This window comes from Gymnoscopelus braueri (assembly GCF_963280865.1).
Source record: "Gymnoscopelus braueri genome assembly, chromosome: 10".
NCBI lineage: Eukaryota > Metazoa > Chordata > Actinopteri > Myctophiformes > Myctophidae > Gymnoscopelus > Gymnoscopelus braueri.
Window position 1 is genome coordinate 11,515,032 of NC_137611.1, and position 18,890 is coordinate 11,533,921.

At 39.8% G+C, this 18,890-nt stretch overlaps 1 protein-coding gene across 1 annotated transcript; it reads right to left on the reverse strand.

Annotated features, from left to right (window-relative positions):
• Positions 1-1,596: 1,596 nt before the first annotated feature.
• Positions 1,597-17,954, reverse strand: prkab2 (protein kinase, AMP-activated, beta 2 non-catalytic subunit). Its single transcript, XM_080440466.1, has 8 exons — positions 17,884-17,954; positions 15,060-15,231; positions 11,534-11,688; positions 11,056-11,149; positions 10,219-10,330; positions 8,700-8,833; positions 6,725-6,793; positions 1,597-5,410 (listed from the first exon to the last, which is right to left on the reverse strand). Exons 2-8 carry the CDS (start codon positions 15,219-15,221, stop codon positions 5,333-5,335), a joined length of 804 nt encoding a protein of 267 aa, XP_080296592.1. The 5' UTR covers positions 15,222-15,231; positions 17,884-17,954; the 3' UTR covers positions 1,597-5,332.
• Positions 17,955-18,890: the final 936 nt, after the last annotated feature.

Consider the following 18,890-nt stretch of genomic DNA (forward strand, 5'->3'; position numbering starts at 1 on the left):
GGTGACATCTATCAAACCTTGCACATACATTCTCTTCTCTTCCCAGTTTATGTTCTCCCAAAAGCATTGAAAAATCTTCTCCCTGTCTGCCTCATACAGAGCACAGCTTCTCTGAGAGCCTAAGAGGAGGGGGGAGTTGTTTGTTCTTGACGGACAGTTTGAGGGTCCAATGGAGTTAGGAGTTTTCGTCAGAGGCGCTTTTTAATACTTTTCATATGTTATTATTAAAAAAAAAATTACACAGATGTAGAGGGGGTTCAATAGCATTGATTTATGGGAAAAAAAAAAAAACTGAAAATGGAGTTAGCTGGTCCCAGCTGGACACTGACGATATGCTCCTCATCGACTTAAATTCAGTGAAGAGGCTCTTTTAAACCCGTATATATATATATATATATATATATATATATATATATATATATATATATATATGTCAGACATTTTTTATATTAAAAAAAATCTGTAATATATTATCAAACATCTAACAACAATATGAACTATAGTGTTAACAGAGTGACAATGACATATCACATGAGTCATTGTGAAACAATTATGATTCATGGTCACACACTATTTCAGTAATATAATTAATTTGATTATATCTTATTGTATTTATTTCATTTTATTTGAATGCAGGGTCATTAAAATGAGTCCATATACAAACACATGTTTTGAATTAACTGTGGAAAAACTTGAAGAACAAGGCACTGGATTAAGTAAGCTTGGCTGTTAGCCTGCTCCTGACCAGGCTAACTTCACAGTTAAATTGCCATGGTAACTAAACTAGGTTTGCTTCAATTCTCTTTCGTGGAATCGAGTCATGGCTAAACTTAGCCAGGGTGAACTGGCTACGGTAATCTTCAAGATAATTCAGCTTTCATGGAACCAATTCATCCCTAAATTAAGGTTAAAGCCAGGCGTTAGCTCTAATTCACCTTTCGTGGAATAGGGCCCTGATCATGAAGCCCTAGACACGGGCGAAACTTTAATTATTTTTGCTTAGGCATGTGCTTAAATAAATCATGTGTGTACATTCCCCCTTTACTTATTATAGGACATTACCCATTTTCAACCGGTCTTCATATAATTTGTGTTCACTAATTCTCACCGTTTCTGTCTATTTGCTCGGTCTCAGAGGAGGACTGAAGTTCCGAAACCTGCCTACCAGTCAGTGATATCATCAATGGGTAATAGAAATGGCAGGCTTTCTCTTCCTGGAAAGTTAGCATGCTATAATAGAAGACAGTTCTTGCATTAATGTCACTGGTAGGCAGATTTCTGATTTCAAAATATTAAAAAAAAGTTTAGACAAAGTATTTAATGAATAAATCAAGAAATAAATTATTTCCATAGATATAAATATATATTTTTTTTATCACTCAGTCTCTCATGGCTTGTGTCTCTTGGTGTGTTGAAGCATTCTTTTGTATGTTAGCCTTCAGTTAATACATTTAAGTTGAAATACTCCAGCACTTTTGAATTTCTTTCTGTAAAGGTGAGTTCTATCAGAAATAATCAAACACCTACTGTATTTTGACAAAGATTATGTAAAAGAATCATTTTAATCTAATGGACACACAAGAAAAAAATGACGGCTCAGCTAATCATCTGTCTTTATTTGCAAACAAATACAAAACCATACCATCAGTGATTGTGAACAATGGTGATCTGTTAAGCCAAAAAATATAAAGCATGAAAGTGGTAAAAGTAAAGGTTTGGTTTGAGCCTAAAAGTGTAATAGAATCCACATACTCCCTTTTTAATCCCCAGAGGAATTCTCACATTCTTTCCCAAACTTTCTATATTGCCTGGCAAGACATTCAAAGTATTATTATTATTTGTGCTGCAGTGCAATCAGTAGTTTTTCACCAACATGACTAAATAAGGTAGTATTTCAAGGCTATCATTTCTCAGCATACATGCAGTAGAGATTTGTAGTTGGATTTCGGAATTCTGTCATAATCACAAAATAACTCAAATAACTGAAATGCTCAACATTTTGGGAATCTCTCCAATTCCACAGTAACAGAATATACTGAAACATGTAACTGAAAATACATGACTACTTTTAAATGGTCATGGTAAAATGTACAATAGCGAGCCAACATTTAACATCTTAAAAATGCATGGAAAGAGCATGTTTCACTGCTACAGAACATCATTTATACAGGGTTCCCACACATTTTTAACAAATAATTCCTTAACTTTTCCACAATACTTTACCCAATTTCCAGGCCTAGCCATAATACGGCACAATAATGAGGCTCTTACTTCAGTGTGCACTGTGCAATGCCCCAAGGGTTAGGGTTAGTAAAAAAAAGAAAAGAAAGGAGCACAGAATATACATAGAATGGTATTATACCTTTGTCTACACATGCAGTAGAATTAAGAGAATTCCATTCCACTCCACATTTTGCATCACCGATAGTAGGAGGGTTAGGGTTGCGCTCCCTGTAAACTTTTACGACCTCGGCGCCGATTGATTTATAGTCGAGCGAGGGCATCACATGACAAAAAGAACACACCTACAAGCTAACAATGCATCAACGGTGCGACGCGTTGCAAGATCTATTGCTTTTTTTCACGTGACGTCCTGAATACGTGTCAGACATACTTTGGGACATGTTTTTTAAATCTGTAGCCAAAAACAATGCATAGCCAAAACATTAAATCCAAAGCTTTTTCAGGCCTGGCATTTCTAATTTCAAAAATATTTGAGGAATTGCATGACCATGGGAACCTTGTAGTATGAAAAAAATAAACTTCACTTTGTTGCTGTCGGGCAGAAATCTTGTATCTCCATGTTGAAACGTTTTTTTGTTTTTTTCGTAAATGAATACTCTACTTCATCATACAAGAATGTCACACAAAAATAGTGAAAATAGCAGATCTACAAGCGATGCGACGCATTGCAAGCTGTTAGATCGGCTAGTTTCATTATTTTAAATCGTTAATCGTTAACATCGCTAAAATTATATTTAAAAAAGGAACCGTTTTGGACATACAAGATTTCCGCCTGACGAAATGTGGTTCGATTGGGAACTTTGCAATGGGCGTTACACACAATAACGTACTTCCTGTAGCCCTGCACATCAAACGTTGAGGACAAAGCAAATATATATAAACACGACAGCCGTTTGTTTAACATAATTATTAATCAGAATTTGATTCAAAACGTTCAAAAGCATGGGATCACAGTCGTGACATGCACCAGTCTAGTCATAATTCACAGACATTCAATACATGCACAACAGGCATATAAATATTATATATGTATATACTATATATATATATAATATGTAACAGATAAATACAGTACAATCCTATCTGCTATCTGGCAGAAATAAATACTCGACCCCAGTACTTCATGTCAAAGATTTTCCATGAAATATTCGAAAAAATAACATTAGTGAAAATAGCAGATCTACAAGCTCACAGCGTGTTGCGGCGCGTTGTGAGCTTGTAGATCCGCAATTTTTAACTATATTTGAAATAGGGCTCAAGTGGTTAGTTCATAAGGTACTTTATCCCCTCCTAGAAGTATAGTCAAGTCAAAAGTACATTATATTTGTCTTTGAAATGTAGAGGACCGAAAGTCAGAAGTATCCAAAAAATACTCAAGTAAAGTACAGATTCTACAAACGATTTACTTGAGTACAGTACTCAAGTAAATGTACTTCGTTACTTTCCACCACTGTCCGTGGCACATAGCCGACATGCTCATGAGCTTGTAGATCGGCTCCTTTTGGCGCACACCACCATGGGCAACCAAGTACAAAGCAGGCGTCTCCTGCTCACAGGACGGGTAAAGTGCTCACAGCTTTGTGTCGAGATAAAGGCAACGGCAGATTGAAACAATTGGCAATCTTAGTTTCTCCATTCTCTGTCCATAAGCCCTTCAAAGAGAGAACACGAGTCGATGTAAAAGCGGACATTTTGGTGGGAGGGTGATTTTGGAATGAGAGAAACGGTCAAACTCATATGTGGGAGATTTGTAATCCTAGGCTCTCGTCTACAGCGCTGTCTAGTCGTAGGCTCGCAGCTTCACAAACGTACAAGGGACAAAGATACAAAAATAAAAGAGAAAAATGGGGGAAAGGCAGCCCAGATTATCGGCTGAAATTAGTTTAAGAGCAACTAATGGTAAAAATTTACACATATTCCTTTTTGATAAAATAAAAAAAGTGCCTCCTGATTTTTATGAAATCCAGATGTTCAGGGAACAAAATCCCCAATTTAGTTTTCATTTATTTTTTCTAACCCCCACCCTTTGTAACAGATTTGGCTCCACTTAATAGATGAAATAAAATAAAATAAAAATAAATCAATCACATATTTTTTCAGGGGAATTATTATTATAAATCACAGAAATATTATTTTGGGTAAATATGTATGTGACTGTCGCCGACGCCTATGAATGAGAATCGTCAGAATGTATTCAGATTAGAGCAGAGTCTATAATACATTTCATGCTACAGCCCAGTGTTTTGCGCATGATCCAGTAATTCCATGTCTGCTGTGCTCATGGGGATCTAAGCTCAATTTAGTGGCCATCGTAACTTTACTCTGCATTCAGAAAGAAATGGCCTTGATCGGACTGAAACTATTACAATCATACAATTCTATCCGTTTCACGGGGGATGTGGACAACACTGTAACAATCGACCAGTTAATCCACTCCAATAATAATCTAAATCACACTCACAAAGGCTTTTAAAGCCATGATGACTAATGTACACACTTCCACACGGTTATGCATCTTGAGGCATTTACGGTGCCATCGAGAAACAGGCCAAATCCCTTAATATAATCTCAAAAAACACACAAAACTAAATCGAATTGCCTTGATGCTCATGACCAACATGCAATCCCCAGAAAACACATGCACACAATGGTTTTCTCAGTCTCTCGTCACGTGTTACCCCTTGATGGGGTCTGAGATTGTGGTTGAACTCCCAGCTCCTGCTTGCTCGAACAGCCAAAAAAAGAAAGGCCCACCTGGGACCCCAGCCAGAACCAGATGAACCCTCCAGACTGTGAACAAATGGTGGCTGCCTGCCTGCCTGCCTGCCTGTGGGAGACACAGGCTGGGTGTGGCGGATCCAACCCAGAAAGCCCTCCTCGTCAGTGAGTGTGCTACTTTTGTTCGGAGCCCTATGAAAGAGATAAATGTGCCCTTTTGAAATCTCGCCTCAGGTTCACAGCCGTCAGCATTTTGGATCACCCGTAAACTGTCCCTTCAGTGCAATATTTGGCTAAATATGATGATAAAAAAAGAAAAAAACTAAGTACGGTAGAATACAAAACACGCCGTAGAGTGCGTGGGTGCGGTTTAGATGGGCTTGTAGAGCAGAGACGTGACATATTTCTTCTTGTACCGGTGGGTCGCGCTGAGCACCATCACGCCATCCTGCCGTGCAAACAGAAAAAGAGAAGGGAGTGAGTGGAGCTCTGTTCTATAGGAAGTACTGTAGCATACTGGCATAATACCTCCTGCCCCAAGCTCATTAACCTTAGAAAATCTGACAAGCTCGTATCATGCATAGTTTAACTGCTGCCATGTTGATGCAGCAGATGCACCTTATGTCTAACCTCATGTAAATACTGTACTGGATGGATATGCAAGTGTACACATGTAGATATCTTTTGTTTATTTGTCTCGCGATGGAGCTCGCACAAAAACAAATTTCACTCCCCAATAACAATGGCGGACACTCGACTAGATCTGCCCCCGTCATGTTGCATTGGGAGGCTAAGATTAACCTATCCACTTACAGCTGTTTACTGTAACATTTGATTTATGTATCTGTGTTCTAGCACTGGGCTGGAGAGAAAGCATATCATGTTGCTCCCCTCGTTTCCCCCAAATAGACACATGTTTACAGAGGAAGGGGTTCATATACCCTGGGGGTGGGTACTCCTGAGATTCCCCATCAGGCAATGATGTTGAAGTTTGGTAGAACCTTTGGCTGTATAGCTACCTGTACCTGACCATCATATCTGTTGCTACTATGCAACGGGATGGCCCATTCTCTTGTTGCATAGTAAAATAGGTCTCAGAATTACACGTTTAGCACAAAAATGAATGCAAACAAAAGATTATGCCAATATACTTTTTTTTTTTTTAAAGAGTCCTATTATTAACTTTTTTTCAGAAATATACTGTAAGGCTCTATTTATGTTATATCATCCTTTGCATTGGAAAGATCTCTAGCACAACATAAATTGATAGTTCACCAACATCAGTGTAACATGACATATGTATGTTTACCAGTAGGCAAAATTAAAAAAAAGTATAAAATAATTGTTTTTAAATATTTATTTATTATATTTATTAATTATATTTATTTATATTCCACTTTGTTCGCATTGGGTATGCAATTAGTGAATGGCAAAACATTAATAATTCCCGTTCCTCACTTACAGGAACCTCTGTGATCTAAATCATGGCTAGATGCCTACAATCCAAGATTCTACAAAAGTTCAATTAAATTTGATTAAAGTGTCAAATCACAACAAGTTGTCTCAAGACACTTTACATGTAGAGCAGAGACACGACATTGTCCCACCCTGAGCAAGCAATTTTTGCGACAGTGGCAACGAAAAACTCCCTTAACTGGAAGAAACGTCAGACAGACCCATGTGTTTTCACTGAATTCTAGGCAGTGATGGAACTAGTCTTCAGACACAGGCCGTTTTTTTTTCCGGGTTCCAGCCAACCTACCTTTATGGACAGGGCATACAGATGGTTCAGCATCACGTGGTTTGGTTCAGGCAAAAGTGCAGGGTCACACTGCCATGTGAGAGAGAGAGAGAACTCAGTATCAAATATAAATGACAAATTTAAAGCACACACATACAGTAGCCTTGTTCCTATTCATGACAACAGAGCCCCACACATCCGTAAGCGTTTTTGGCGATAAAGTAACCCTCGGCTATTGTGGTATGGAGGCGATCAAACGTAAAATAAACAGTATGTACTCTGAACACCGAAGCACAATCGTACTGTTGCTTTTTGCTGAGGCATAATAGGTCAAAGAACCTTTGCAACCCCACACAGACACAACCAGATGGGGGCATTTTTCCTTCAGAATTTAATACCACCTTCACCCCACCTAGACGCCAATTATTTACACCAGAGTGCTACCACAGCCATACGTGTTTATAATTTATAGATGGTGCGCTGTATTTTGTCCTATAGACCAGTGGTTCTTTGGGGGGGTTCCAGGGGGTCCTCAGCTAAATGAGAAACAGTTTAAACACTTGAGCCCCGTTTAATATTTTAGCTATTTGAAAATAGCTGATCTACATGCTGTTGACAAATGTTCTCTTATAGGGTTCGCTGGCACAAAATGTTTCCAAATGGGGGGGGTCCACGGTAGAGGTGCTGCGATCAAGGTTTTTGCGATCCGATCCCGATCAGGCAGCATCAAAACCGATCCGATCCGATTAATTCCGATCAGGCACATAATAATCTCTATACTGTCTATCTAAAATTTTGTATTTTAAAATGTTTAAAAAAAGTGTAAAGGAAGACTCAAAGAGCCTCGATGGACAGCTAGGCCTACTATGTTGCAAAAGACGCCATCTAAGTTTCCCTTTTATGTAGGCATTGTCTTTTTTAATAAGACGGACAATAATAGATCCTGTGTGGGTTAATTATTAATCACCAGGTTCGAGAGAGCAGTGGTGGACAAAGTAGTCACATTGTTTAGTCTTATCCAACGATAACAAAATATTTTAGTTTTGGGTCTGAGAGTCTAAATTTCATCAAATGGTGGGATCCGTGGCTTAAATGTGGAATAAATAATGGACCTTGATATGAAAAGGGTTGAAAACCACTGGCCTAGAGGAGAGGGGATGAGAGGGGAGAGACGTCGGAACAAAAACGGCAGAAGAAAGTGGTTGTCTCTTGTAGTCTACACCCTCCTCAAGGTTAGGGTTGGCAGTGACAACCTCATAGAGCTTGTAGATCTACTTATAGATTCTACATACGCTTGTGTGACGCTGTAGGATGATGAAGATAAGAAGGGCATTCATTTACACCACTGCGAGAGAGAGAGGCTCGCCGCTCGCGTCGCAAAAGCCAGTGTTGTTAATTCAGCCAAAATCTTTTGCGTTTCAAATCGTATTGTTTGATCGGCTGGTGATATAACTTAACAGTCACAAGGTAGGTATAAACATACTTGTGTGGATCATGACGGTGACGGAGAATTTGAATGAAGTCTTTCAGGACGCGCTGCGCACTTCTGTGTTGCTCGCACAGACAATGTGTCAGCCCGTACAACATGTGGCGCACGGGCCACGACCACGGTCCACGCTCCGCGTTTTACCTTTACTTTTTATTACTGATTTTATGTTAAAACTAAATGTTAAAAAAGGATTGATCAAAGTGATATTACTCAAACAGAGAACATAACCTCTCCAGAATCATAGTCAGCAAAGTTTCACAGCGTGCTGGTTAGAAGTGCTGCATAGAACTGCTGGAGTGGAGTACTGGAATGGAATGTTTTAATCGGAGCGTTTGATCGGCATTTTCGCTGCGATTTCCATTTTTTTGCTGTTATCGGGCCGATATCCGATCTGTTAATCGGATCGCGGCATCTCTAGTCCACCATCAAATACATATACATTTTGGGGTCCTTGACATGAAAACGTTTGAGAACCACTGCTATAGACACATGGAGGAAGAGACTAACAGATATGTTGGTGTCCTTGTTGAGGATGACTTGAAGCAGGTGAGGGGGGAGGATGGGTGGGGCTTTGAAGCGCTCCTCTGGTCTGAACTGGTACTGTTCCTGACCGTACGGTCCTGGAGGCGAACTGGACAGATCTGTGGGAACGGTCAACATACAGGGCTTAGAATTCAATTAATAAACCCATGTTTAAGAGCTGAATGTGGATATACTGTAGCTTTAAACAAACAGTTTTTTGTTACCACTCTGACTCTTCTGGTGCATTGTCCTCTTAAAGCATAAGAATCATTGACAAGTCTACACCGAGCTTATTGAGATCGGCCATTTTTGCCAAAGAGATTTGGTGTAGAGTGATAAAAGAGCATGACCAAGTACAGTTGCAAATACAAGTTCAAGTTTCACCAAGAGTATTGGGTTTAAGTGATTAAAGGACGACTTCACCCATTTTCAACCTATCTTCATATAATTGGTCCTCACTAATGCTCATTTAATATGGTGCAATTATTTTTCCTACTCGGTCTGTATCTCAGGGGAGGAGGGCTGTGGACAGTTCAGAAATCCGCCTACCAGTGACATCATCGATGGGGAAGCTTAAAGAAACTTCAGGCTTTCTATTCCTGGAAAGTTAGCCTGCTATAATGGAAGCTATTGTTCTCGCATTAATAAAAAAAAAGATGATGTCACTTAGGGATGGCCAAATGGAGACATTTTATTAACCGGTTACCGTTAGGCCTTACCGATTAATTAATCGATAACCGTTAACCCATTAACTGCCAGAGGTATTTTCATATTTTTTTAGCCAGTGCCAGAGATTTTTCATTGAAAAAAAGTACTCAGGAGCCGAGATACAGAATTTTTAAGTTTTAAGTTAACAAGGAAGTGGATAGGAGTCTAGATCTTCAAAAAATCATATCTCCTTGGTCTTTGGGTCAAATTGGGAAAAAAAAACAAAAAACGTATTTTTAGTTCACGTAGATCTACGTGATTGGCACGTGGCGGCTTTAAATAGGTTCGCGTAGATCTACGTGATTGGCAGTGAATCAGTTAAGGAAAAAAAATAAAAAATCTAAAGGGCCAAGTCTACACAGTTTGTTTTGTGTCTTCAGCAGAGTTTCTAGTGTCTCTATCTCTCTCTGGAAGAGGTTGCACATGAACTCTGCAGCCGCACTGAGGCGCTCCAACACAAACAATACCAATACAAAGACGAGGAAGAAGAAGAATAAAGTGGAAGTTACGTGTGGTTACAGGTGTAGACTTGGCCAAAAAACAAAAAACATTTTTGGCCCCCATTTTTTTAACGATTAATCGTTAGTCGTTAGTATTAGTCGGTGGCCGATTAACGGTCGGTTAACGGTTACCGGTTGGCCATCCCTAATGTCACTGGTAGGCGGGTATTCTGAAGTGTCCACAGCCCTCGAGTAGAAACAAATTGTACCATTTTATCATGAGCATTAGTGATGACCAATTATATGAATTGAAGATAGGTTGAAAATGGGTGAAGTGGTCCTTTAATGCAGCTCACCTGATTCCGAGCATTCCAGAGAGTCCACCTGCAAGGCGTCAAACACCTCAAAGTCAGACTTCTTCACCTGGATGAGGTTGTTGATGGTGCCCAGCTGACTGGTTACCACTGGCTGCGGACAGGGGACCAACAATCAGCCATATACAAACATATCATGTTGAAATGTCAATATGATTCACTGCAGGGTTCACACTGAACATCTGACTGTTTATCTTTTCAAATCTATCTTCCTTTTTTAGCTAGGTCAGTTTTAATTGTGAATACTTTTTTGGTATGATATTTTGAGATTTTTATTACACAATGCTTTTTCGGAACTTTTTGAATATCATCCCTTCACCATCAAATACCCCAAACTAAATACAATACTAAAACTTGTTTTTCTTTAAACGATATATTGCACAGCAAGAAATTCGCTGTGCAGGCCTACTGAAAACATGACTTAACCCATTTTGAGCGCGAACCCCTTTTGTAATACCTTTCAGGACACCTTTTGGTGTTCCTGTTGCTACGTGCAGTATATAGCAACATATTTCTTTTGTAATTTTTGAATAAATATTAGAAGTTTTTCAGAAAACTTAGGTGAGGATTTAGAAGGCGTTTAGAATCAGCCTCAGGGCTAAATGGCTTAAGAAAGGAATGAGGAGGTTAGATCTGTAGAGAGGTTGTTTGGCTGGCAGCTAGCAGTTTTTTTTAAAATATTGATTGAATACTTTATTGGTCAGAAATGTAAACAGCCACACGTGGTACAGTTAAGACATTAAAGCTAAAAGGATAACACAAAAAGGTCCTGGGGACTGGATGGTTTGTATTGTGGTCCAATGTAATGCTGTACAGTACCTCTGATGGGTCGTGGACCCACTGTCCATCCACAAAGAACTTGTACTGGTGCTCTCCTTCTGGAAGGTCCAGGATGGCTACAAAGTCATTGTGACTTTTGGAAAGATTAGAGATAAATCATTTATGCTTGTGCGCGACAAAGTACAAATCCGTTATAAATCCAAGTATGAATTGCTCATCTGGCAAAGCTTCATCACACATGGCAGAAATTGTATTTAATTTAACCCATTAAAACCGGGAACGCACTTTTAACCATTATTTTATACTTTGGCTATTCAAAAATAGCAGATATACAAGCTCATAGCGAGCTTGTAGATCTCTAGGCATTACTTGGTAAAATCCTCAGAGTCCTTTTATCCATCTGTAGCTCTGAAGAGTGTGCTAATGGAACCAAATGTTCCCTTCCGGGTCCATTTGGTTCCGTTAGCACACTCTTCAGAGAAGAATCGCATTCCATACAGATATACGCTGCGTTTACCTTTTATTGAGGGGGATCTTGGTGTTCCAGTTGTTAAAAGAGCCCGCTATGTAGACCTCCTTCCCCCCACCGGCCCAGCGGATGACCGTGGGTCTGGACTGAGGAGGACCGGTCTTCACCAGATCATCCAGGTCTGGATCCTTCTCTCCTGAAGTCTGCAGTGAGAGAAACACATAGTAATTATACAATAATTACACAACAGTAACTGTTATACAATAATTAGTAACTACAAAGTACAATCCTATTCATTTAGAGGTGCCGTATGATATGATCCATTTCTTTGAAAGAAAAAAGGTTTGTTAAAAAGTTCTATAATCTGAGAGTTCTGTATTCTGAGTGTAATCATTGATATATAGTGTTTTGTTTTTCAGTAACAGAGGTTACTCCAGCTCTTTAGTAAACAGAGAGAAAAACATGTTCATGTTTATCCAATCAGGAGAGAGAAATCCACTTCATCAGCTTAAAATGTTATAGTTTTCAATTTGCATTATTGGAAAACCCATGTTCCGGTTTCAATTTTGTCAGCTCATTCCTTTTTTTCATCACTTCAAATTTCACTTTTTTTTTATCCTGTATGACTTCTCTCTCCTGATTGGATAAAATTAGCATCCGACCCTAACATTTATTTTACCCCCCCTTAAATTCAGAAAGTGTAAAAAAATATAACCAAATGGACCCGTAAGGGTTAAATGGTTAAATTGACAGTGAGGTGACAGTCAAATCAACGGATTGGGAGTGTCTCAACTAATTTTCTTCACTTGGAACAGTTTAGACAGTGAAAAACCTTTTTTGGGGGGTGGGGGAGTAACCTGACTCCGCCAGATGGAAGAAGCTTGCTTCACACTTGTTTCACAACCTACTTCCATCTGAGATCTTGGTAGCCCAACCGCTGCAAGACGGCGGTCCTTTTTATCAAGCTACTTGGCACAGGTGATTGGATGGGACCGTTTGTCTATCACCTTGGATAACGGCTAACTGCACACTGTTTAATGTTTTTACATAGTATAACTGTATTTGCAACCTGAATGTATTTGAATTTGTTGAGGTATCATTAAGATGTTATATTTATAATTAAGGCTACTACACCATATAATCAAGATTTATTAATATTTTCCATTTTGGACGTATTTTAAGTGTTTAACATTTGTTTTTGATACTATCATGCAAAATATTTTCATGTTATGTAATGTATTTCTATGTGGACCCCAGGAAGAGTAGCTGATGTGGATCCAAATAAACAAACAAACAAATCACCGTCTGTGCGTACTAACTCCAACCAATTATATTGACGTGTCTACATGGCGTATAGTAGCTGCACAACTTGTAGTGTTGTTGTTCGTGGTAGCGGCCATGACGAATAGTGAAAGAACTACAATGCAATAGGCGCTTCTCGATGGCGTCACATCCGGTCTCACCAAGATCTCGCCCGTAGCTGCCGCTGATTGGTTCGACTGGGCGCGGGTCGGTGTAAACTCCAATCTCTGAGCGATCCCAGATGGAGGCTGTATTGTGAACTCAGTGGCTGCGGGTACATGGACAGTTTCATTCGGAATGAATACACTTCTATTCGGAATGAATGAATGGATGAATTCATTCAGAATAGATTTGCTCATGTAAACACCTCAATTGGAATAGAATATTCCATTCCAGTCTGACCCGAATGAATTTTCATTCGGGTTAGGAGGGGTGGTATAGACTGTTTGAATCGGTATATACCAACCGGAATTGACCATGTAAACACCTTATTCCGAACGCTCCTCTCTGTTTGGAATACATGCATTCCTTTGCGCATGTCCCTGCTTAGTAGTGCTGTCAGAATTGTCCAAAAATGACCTATTAAATCTCTAATTCGGCCACGGTTGGTGCTGAGAAGCGCTCACTCCTGCGGGATAAAATGAATGATTCTATTCTATAGCGTCATTTAATAAGCCTGTCATGGTTAAGCCCAGACTTGTCCAGGAGAACGGACGCTCCGAGGATTGCTGGCCGGCTACACTTATGGATATTTTTCTAAACAGGTATTTTAGTCCTCAGTTTTTAAAAAGAATCCCTGGCCACATGACAAAGATTTAAAAAAAAATCCCTGTCCACACGTAAACGCAGAAACGCATTGATCAGCTGCAAGCTTCTATTTGAAATCAGATTTTACATTTATTTTATATATGAGGGGCCAAATACATATACATTTTTAATCACATGTTAAGGCCCAATACTGCAATAGCTGCATTATTTTAATAGCATACGTGAACAAAAATAAATGAAAACAACATTATTAGGGCGCAGCTGCAGCGAAAACATTTGAGTTTTACTTCATCAATTAATTCCATGGGCAGCTGGAACGGTCGTCCCAAAACACCCCGCCCCATGCACCTTTTGAGCGGGCCATACGCGGCCGCTCCATGGTTGCTGGATTTTCACCCGGGGCGATTGTGTTTTAGGACGACAGACCCCGCATACAACCTGTGTGCACTACTCGGCGCAGAAAGAGGGGTTTCGTCACAGTGAATGAGTTACAGCATGTTTCAAAGCCTTTTCATAATAATACAAGAAAAACGTGACATTCGGCATAATGAGTAGCCTATACTTTCTACTTTAAGTGTATTTTGATGCCAATACTTTTGTACTTTAGCCATAAATGAGCGTGCCTTGTTTCATAGACTGTAAGTGTTGCTCTCTCTCTCTCTCATTTATTATTATAATGACCATGAGCGGTCGGGTGTTTATGTAGGGCAGGCCTATTATTATTTATTATTATAATGACCATGTGCGAATGCGCGATGACGTCATCGTACCTACATGAGAAATGTGAGAAATAGTATAGGCTAGCCTAAGTTTTACCGTGTCTGGTACCAATACAAAAAAAGAAACTGGTCTGAACTTGTAGATCTGCTAATTTTGCATTAAAACGGCGATAACAAAGGAACACAGGCTTGCACCGCATACAACGCTGCCTGGCCAGGAGTCAGTGCGTTGCTTCCCGGCCTGCCTACGACCAACAGACCTCCGCCGCGGAGGCACAAGGGGGCTATTGCCTCCTCCCCATGCCCACCAGGGGAAGCTCTGCTCTGGGTAGTGGCCCCTGGTCCATGCCCGGGCGTAGGCGGGAACCACTTTGTGCATGTCCAAAGTTATATTCCGAATGAATGCTTTGGGTCATGTAAACGAGGAATACTTTTATTCAGGTCCCATGTAAACAGGTGAGTGGATCAGATTCCTCTATTCGGAATGAGTTCATTCGGAATGAATTCATTCTGAATGAATACATGATGGTCCATGTACCCGCAGCCAATGTGAACTCAATGGTTCAGGTTCACCTGATATCCAAGTTTTTTTTTAGGTACTACTACACTGTTCTCTCTGCTGCACTCTACCTATCTACATCTATTTACCTTGTTGTTTGTTGACCTGAGTTCATGCTTACTCTGCTTATTCCGCCTTCACTCTTGTTAAGTCGCTCTGGATAAGAGCGTAGATCTGCTTGAAGCCTAAATTGCGTAAAATGTATTGTTGGTGGCAGGTGCCGTACCTTGGACTCTGGGCCGTGGGTGTTGAAGATGTTGGGGTCATCGGTGCTGTCTACCATGATCTTGCCGCTGGGTTCATGGTCTTTGTGGCTGCCGCCACTGTCAGAGCGGTGGGTTTTGGCACCATGGCGATCCCCAGACACTCTGTCACTGGTGTTACCCATGACGATTTAACTGTAAAACATCAGATATGGTCACTGGTGATACCCATGACGATTTAACTGTAAAACATCAGACACTGTCACTGGTGTTACCCATGACGATTTAAGAGTAAAACATCAGACATTGTCACTGGTGATACCCATGACGATTTAACTATAAAACATCAGACACTCTGTCACTGGTGTTACCCATGACGATTTAACCCATTTAGACCGGGAAAGCATCTTGTGTCATTTTAGATTTCTTTGACTATTCAAAAATTTTGCAGATAGGGTTAGGGTTACATTCGTGTTTTAAAGCGAACATTTCTAACTCCGATCTGTGTTTCTGGGGGTCCCTGGAACACCATATTTTGAGATGGGGGTCCGTGGCCAAATACATATAATTTTTCCTTGACATGGAAAAGTTGGAGCACCACTGATATAGCAACATACTGTTAGGATTTAGAAAACATTTTTAGATTATGTATTTGGCCGCGGTCCCCCATCTCAAAATGTTTTGTTCCAGGCACCCCCCAGAAGCAAAGATTTGAGTTACAAATTTGGCTTTAAAAATATATATATATTCAAAGATTTGCACACATTTTCACGATTTTTCAAAAATAGCAGATCTACAGGCTAATGCGCTATGAGCTTGTAGATCTGCTATTTTTGAATAGCCAAAGAAATCTAAAAATGACACAGATGCGTTCCCGCCCGGTCATGGGTTAACTAGAAAACATTACTGATGGACATAAACATTGTTTCAAATTGTGGAATGTGTCTGCTGCTGCAAGCCAGCAAATGAAGATTGAACATTTTAATTCTTAGACATGATTTGGTCTAATCTTGTCACTCTTTTGGTCCATAATTCCTTTACCGTCTATGAACTGTAGATCAGCGGTTCTCAAACCTTTTCAAGTCAAGGACCCCCAAAATTATATGTATTTGGCTGCGGACCCCCTATCTCAAAATATTTTGTTCCAGGGACACCCCTGGAAGCAAAGATTTGAGTTACACATGTTCGCAATATATATCCAAAGGCTTGCACAAATATTGAAGATTTTTCAAAAATAGCAGATCTACAAGCTCATAACGCGGCACTCGGTGCCGCATATCTTGTATATCTGCTATTTTTGAATAGCCAAAGTATAAAAGGTTAAAGTGGTTCAAATTACTGTGATGCTATATTAACACATTTTGCTGGGGACTCCCTGGAACCCCCCCCCCCCCAAAGGACCCCTGGGGGTCCCCGGACCACACTTTGAGAACCAATGCTGTAGATAGAGATAACAGCGAAACTCTGCAAACCCAATTTCAAATACGACAACATCAGCCTTATGCCACAACCCGGCTAAATGAACATTAGAGATGAATTAAATAGCTGTGGCAGAAGATGTGACATCACAGATAAACAACATTGACCTAGGCCACTAGGCTCTCAACGTGGGGTCTGGGGACCCCCAGGGGTCGTTGAGCGGGTTCCAGGGTGTCTCATCAGCTAAACAACTATAGTTAGGATAGGATTTTTTTCATGCCAAGTTGATTAATTGAATACATAGGACCACAATGGAAACAAGTCCCTAGGACTTTTTTTTTGTGATATCCTTTCAGCCCAGATGTCTGACTGTACCACGTGCTGTTTGCATTTCTGTCTAATAAAGTAATCAATCAATCAATCAATCAAGGAGTGTAAAAAGTGTACAGGGTAGTTTGAAGTCACGGCAGGTAGATAAAAACTTGTATCAAATGGGGGTCCATGATCTAATATGCAATTACTATTCTTGAAATGAATAAGGTTGAGAATAATTCACCATAGAGCACCATAATGACAACATCCACTAACTGATAAGCAACACGTTTCGGCTGACCCTGCATCGTCATAGCCGACAGTAATTCTTACACATCACATACACCGACAAAACAACCAATTACAAATGAACACAAACACAGATGAACAAATGTCTTGCTAAATAATGTATATATATTGTATTTAGAGCTAATAGGCAGTGGTGTAAAGTAACTAAGTACATTTACTCAAGTACTGTGCTTGAGTACAATTTTGAGGTATTTTTTACTTTACTGGAGTGTTTTCAATCTTCTGTACTTTTACTTCTACTCCATGACATCTCAGAGGCAAATATTGTACTTTTTACACCACTACAATTATTTGAAAACTTTAGTTAATAGTTACTTTGTAGATTTTGAGTATTATTGCAAAACATACATTACCCACTCCATTTCGGCCATTTGAAAATAGGAGATCTACAAGCTCACGACGCATTGTGAGCTTGTAGATCTGCTATTTTCAAAAGATTTGTATACATTTGAAAACGTGTGAAATGGGACATTCACAAGTTTGAGGACATGAGTACTTTTACTTTTGTCACTTCCAAGTATATTTTGAATACTGGACTTTGACTTGTAACAGAGTATTTCTACATTGCAGTATTGATACTTTTACTTAAGTAAAACCACTGCTTTGCTCAGACATAAAGGCTAGAACGTCTATTTTTAGCATCGCTCAGTTAGCTACGGTTAGCTAGTAAAGACAAAACCAAAACCAACACATTGTGAACACACGGCCGTTTATCAACACATCAACGCCGCAGCTCAAGCAGCAACACGTATGAAAACACTACGTTGTCGTTTTAGATAAAAACTATTGTGAAACAAGTGAACTCACCCGTTATTAATGGTGTTTGTTTTGACTAGAAGACCCTCCTCTCTCCTTCAGCATGGAGCCTCAACTACGGCGTCTGATTTAGGACAAACCTGACGCGCGTCGCTTATTCTCTCTTTGTGCGTCATTTAACGGCCAACATTGCCCCCCAGCGGACATGTATGGAGTAACCAGTGGAGTAAAGTCACTAAGTACATTTACTCAAGTACTGTACTTAAGTAAAATCTTAGGTTATTTTTACTTTACTGGGGTACTTATAATTTTCAATACTTTTACTTCTAATCCACAATTATTTGACAACTTTAATTAGTTACTTTGTAGATATAAATGATTACGTTATAAAACATACATTAACCACTTTAGCCCTATTTTATACCTAGGCTATTTGAAAATAGCAGATCTGCTATTTTCAAACATTTTAGTACTTCTACTATTGGTGGGCCTACTTTACATTTTGATACCAATACTTTTGTACTTTTACTCAAGTACATTTTGAATTCCAGACTTTTACTTGTAAAAGAGTACTTGTACTTAAGTAAAACCTTTGAGTACTTTTTCCACCACTGTGAGTTGGACAGATTATGCGTCTTCTGCAGGACCTGCAGCCCCCACTCTTTATCTATTAAAGAAATATGCAGGTTGTGAGATTTAATGTTTCTTCCTGAATCTCTTTCCAACTTTAGTACTCAACTCTCCTTCTGACTCCCCTGCATGCCTGCCATTGCACACACACACACACACACACACACACACACACACACACACACACACACACACACACACACACACACACACGCACGCACGCACGCACACGCGCACACACACACACACACACACACACACACACACACACACACACACACACACACACACACACACACACACGCACGCACGCACACGCGCACACACACACACACACACACACACACACACACACACACACACACACACACACACACACACACAGTCCACTGTAGGCTACTGTTTAGATATCTCATAATCTCAATATA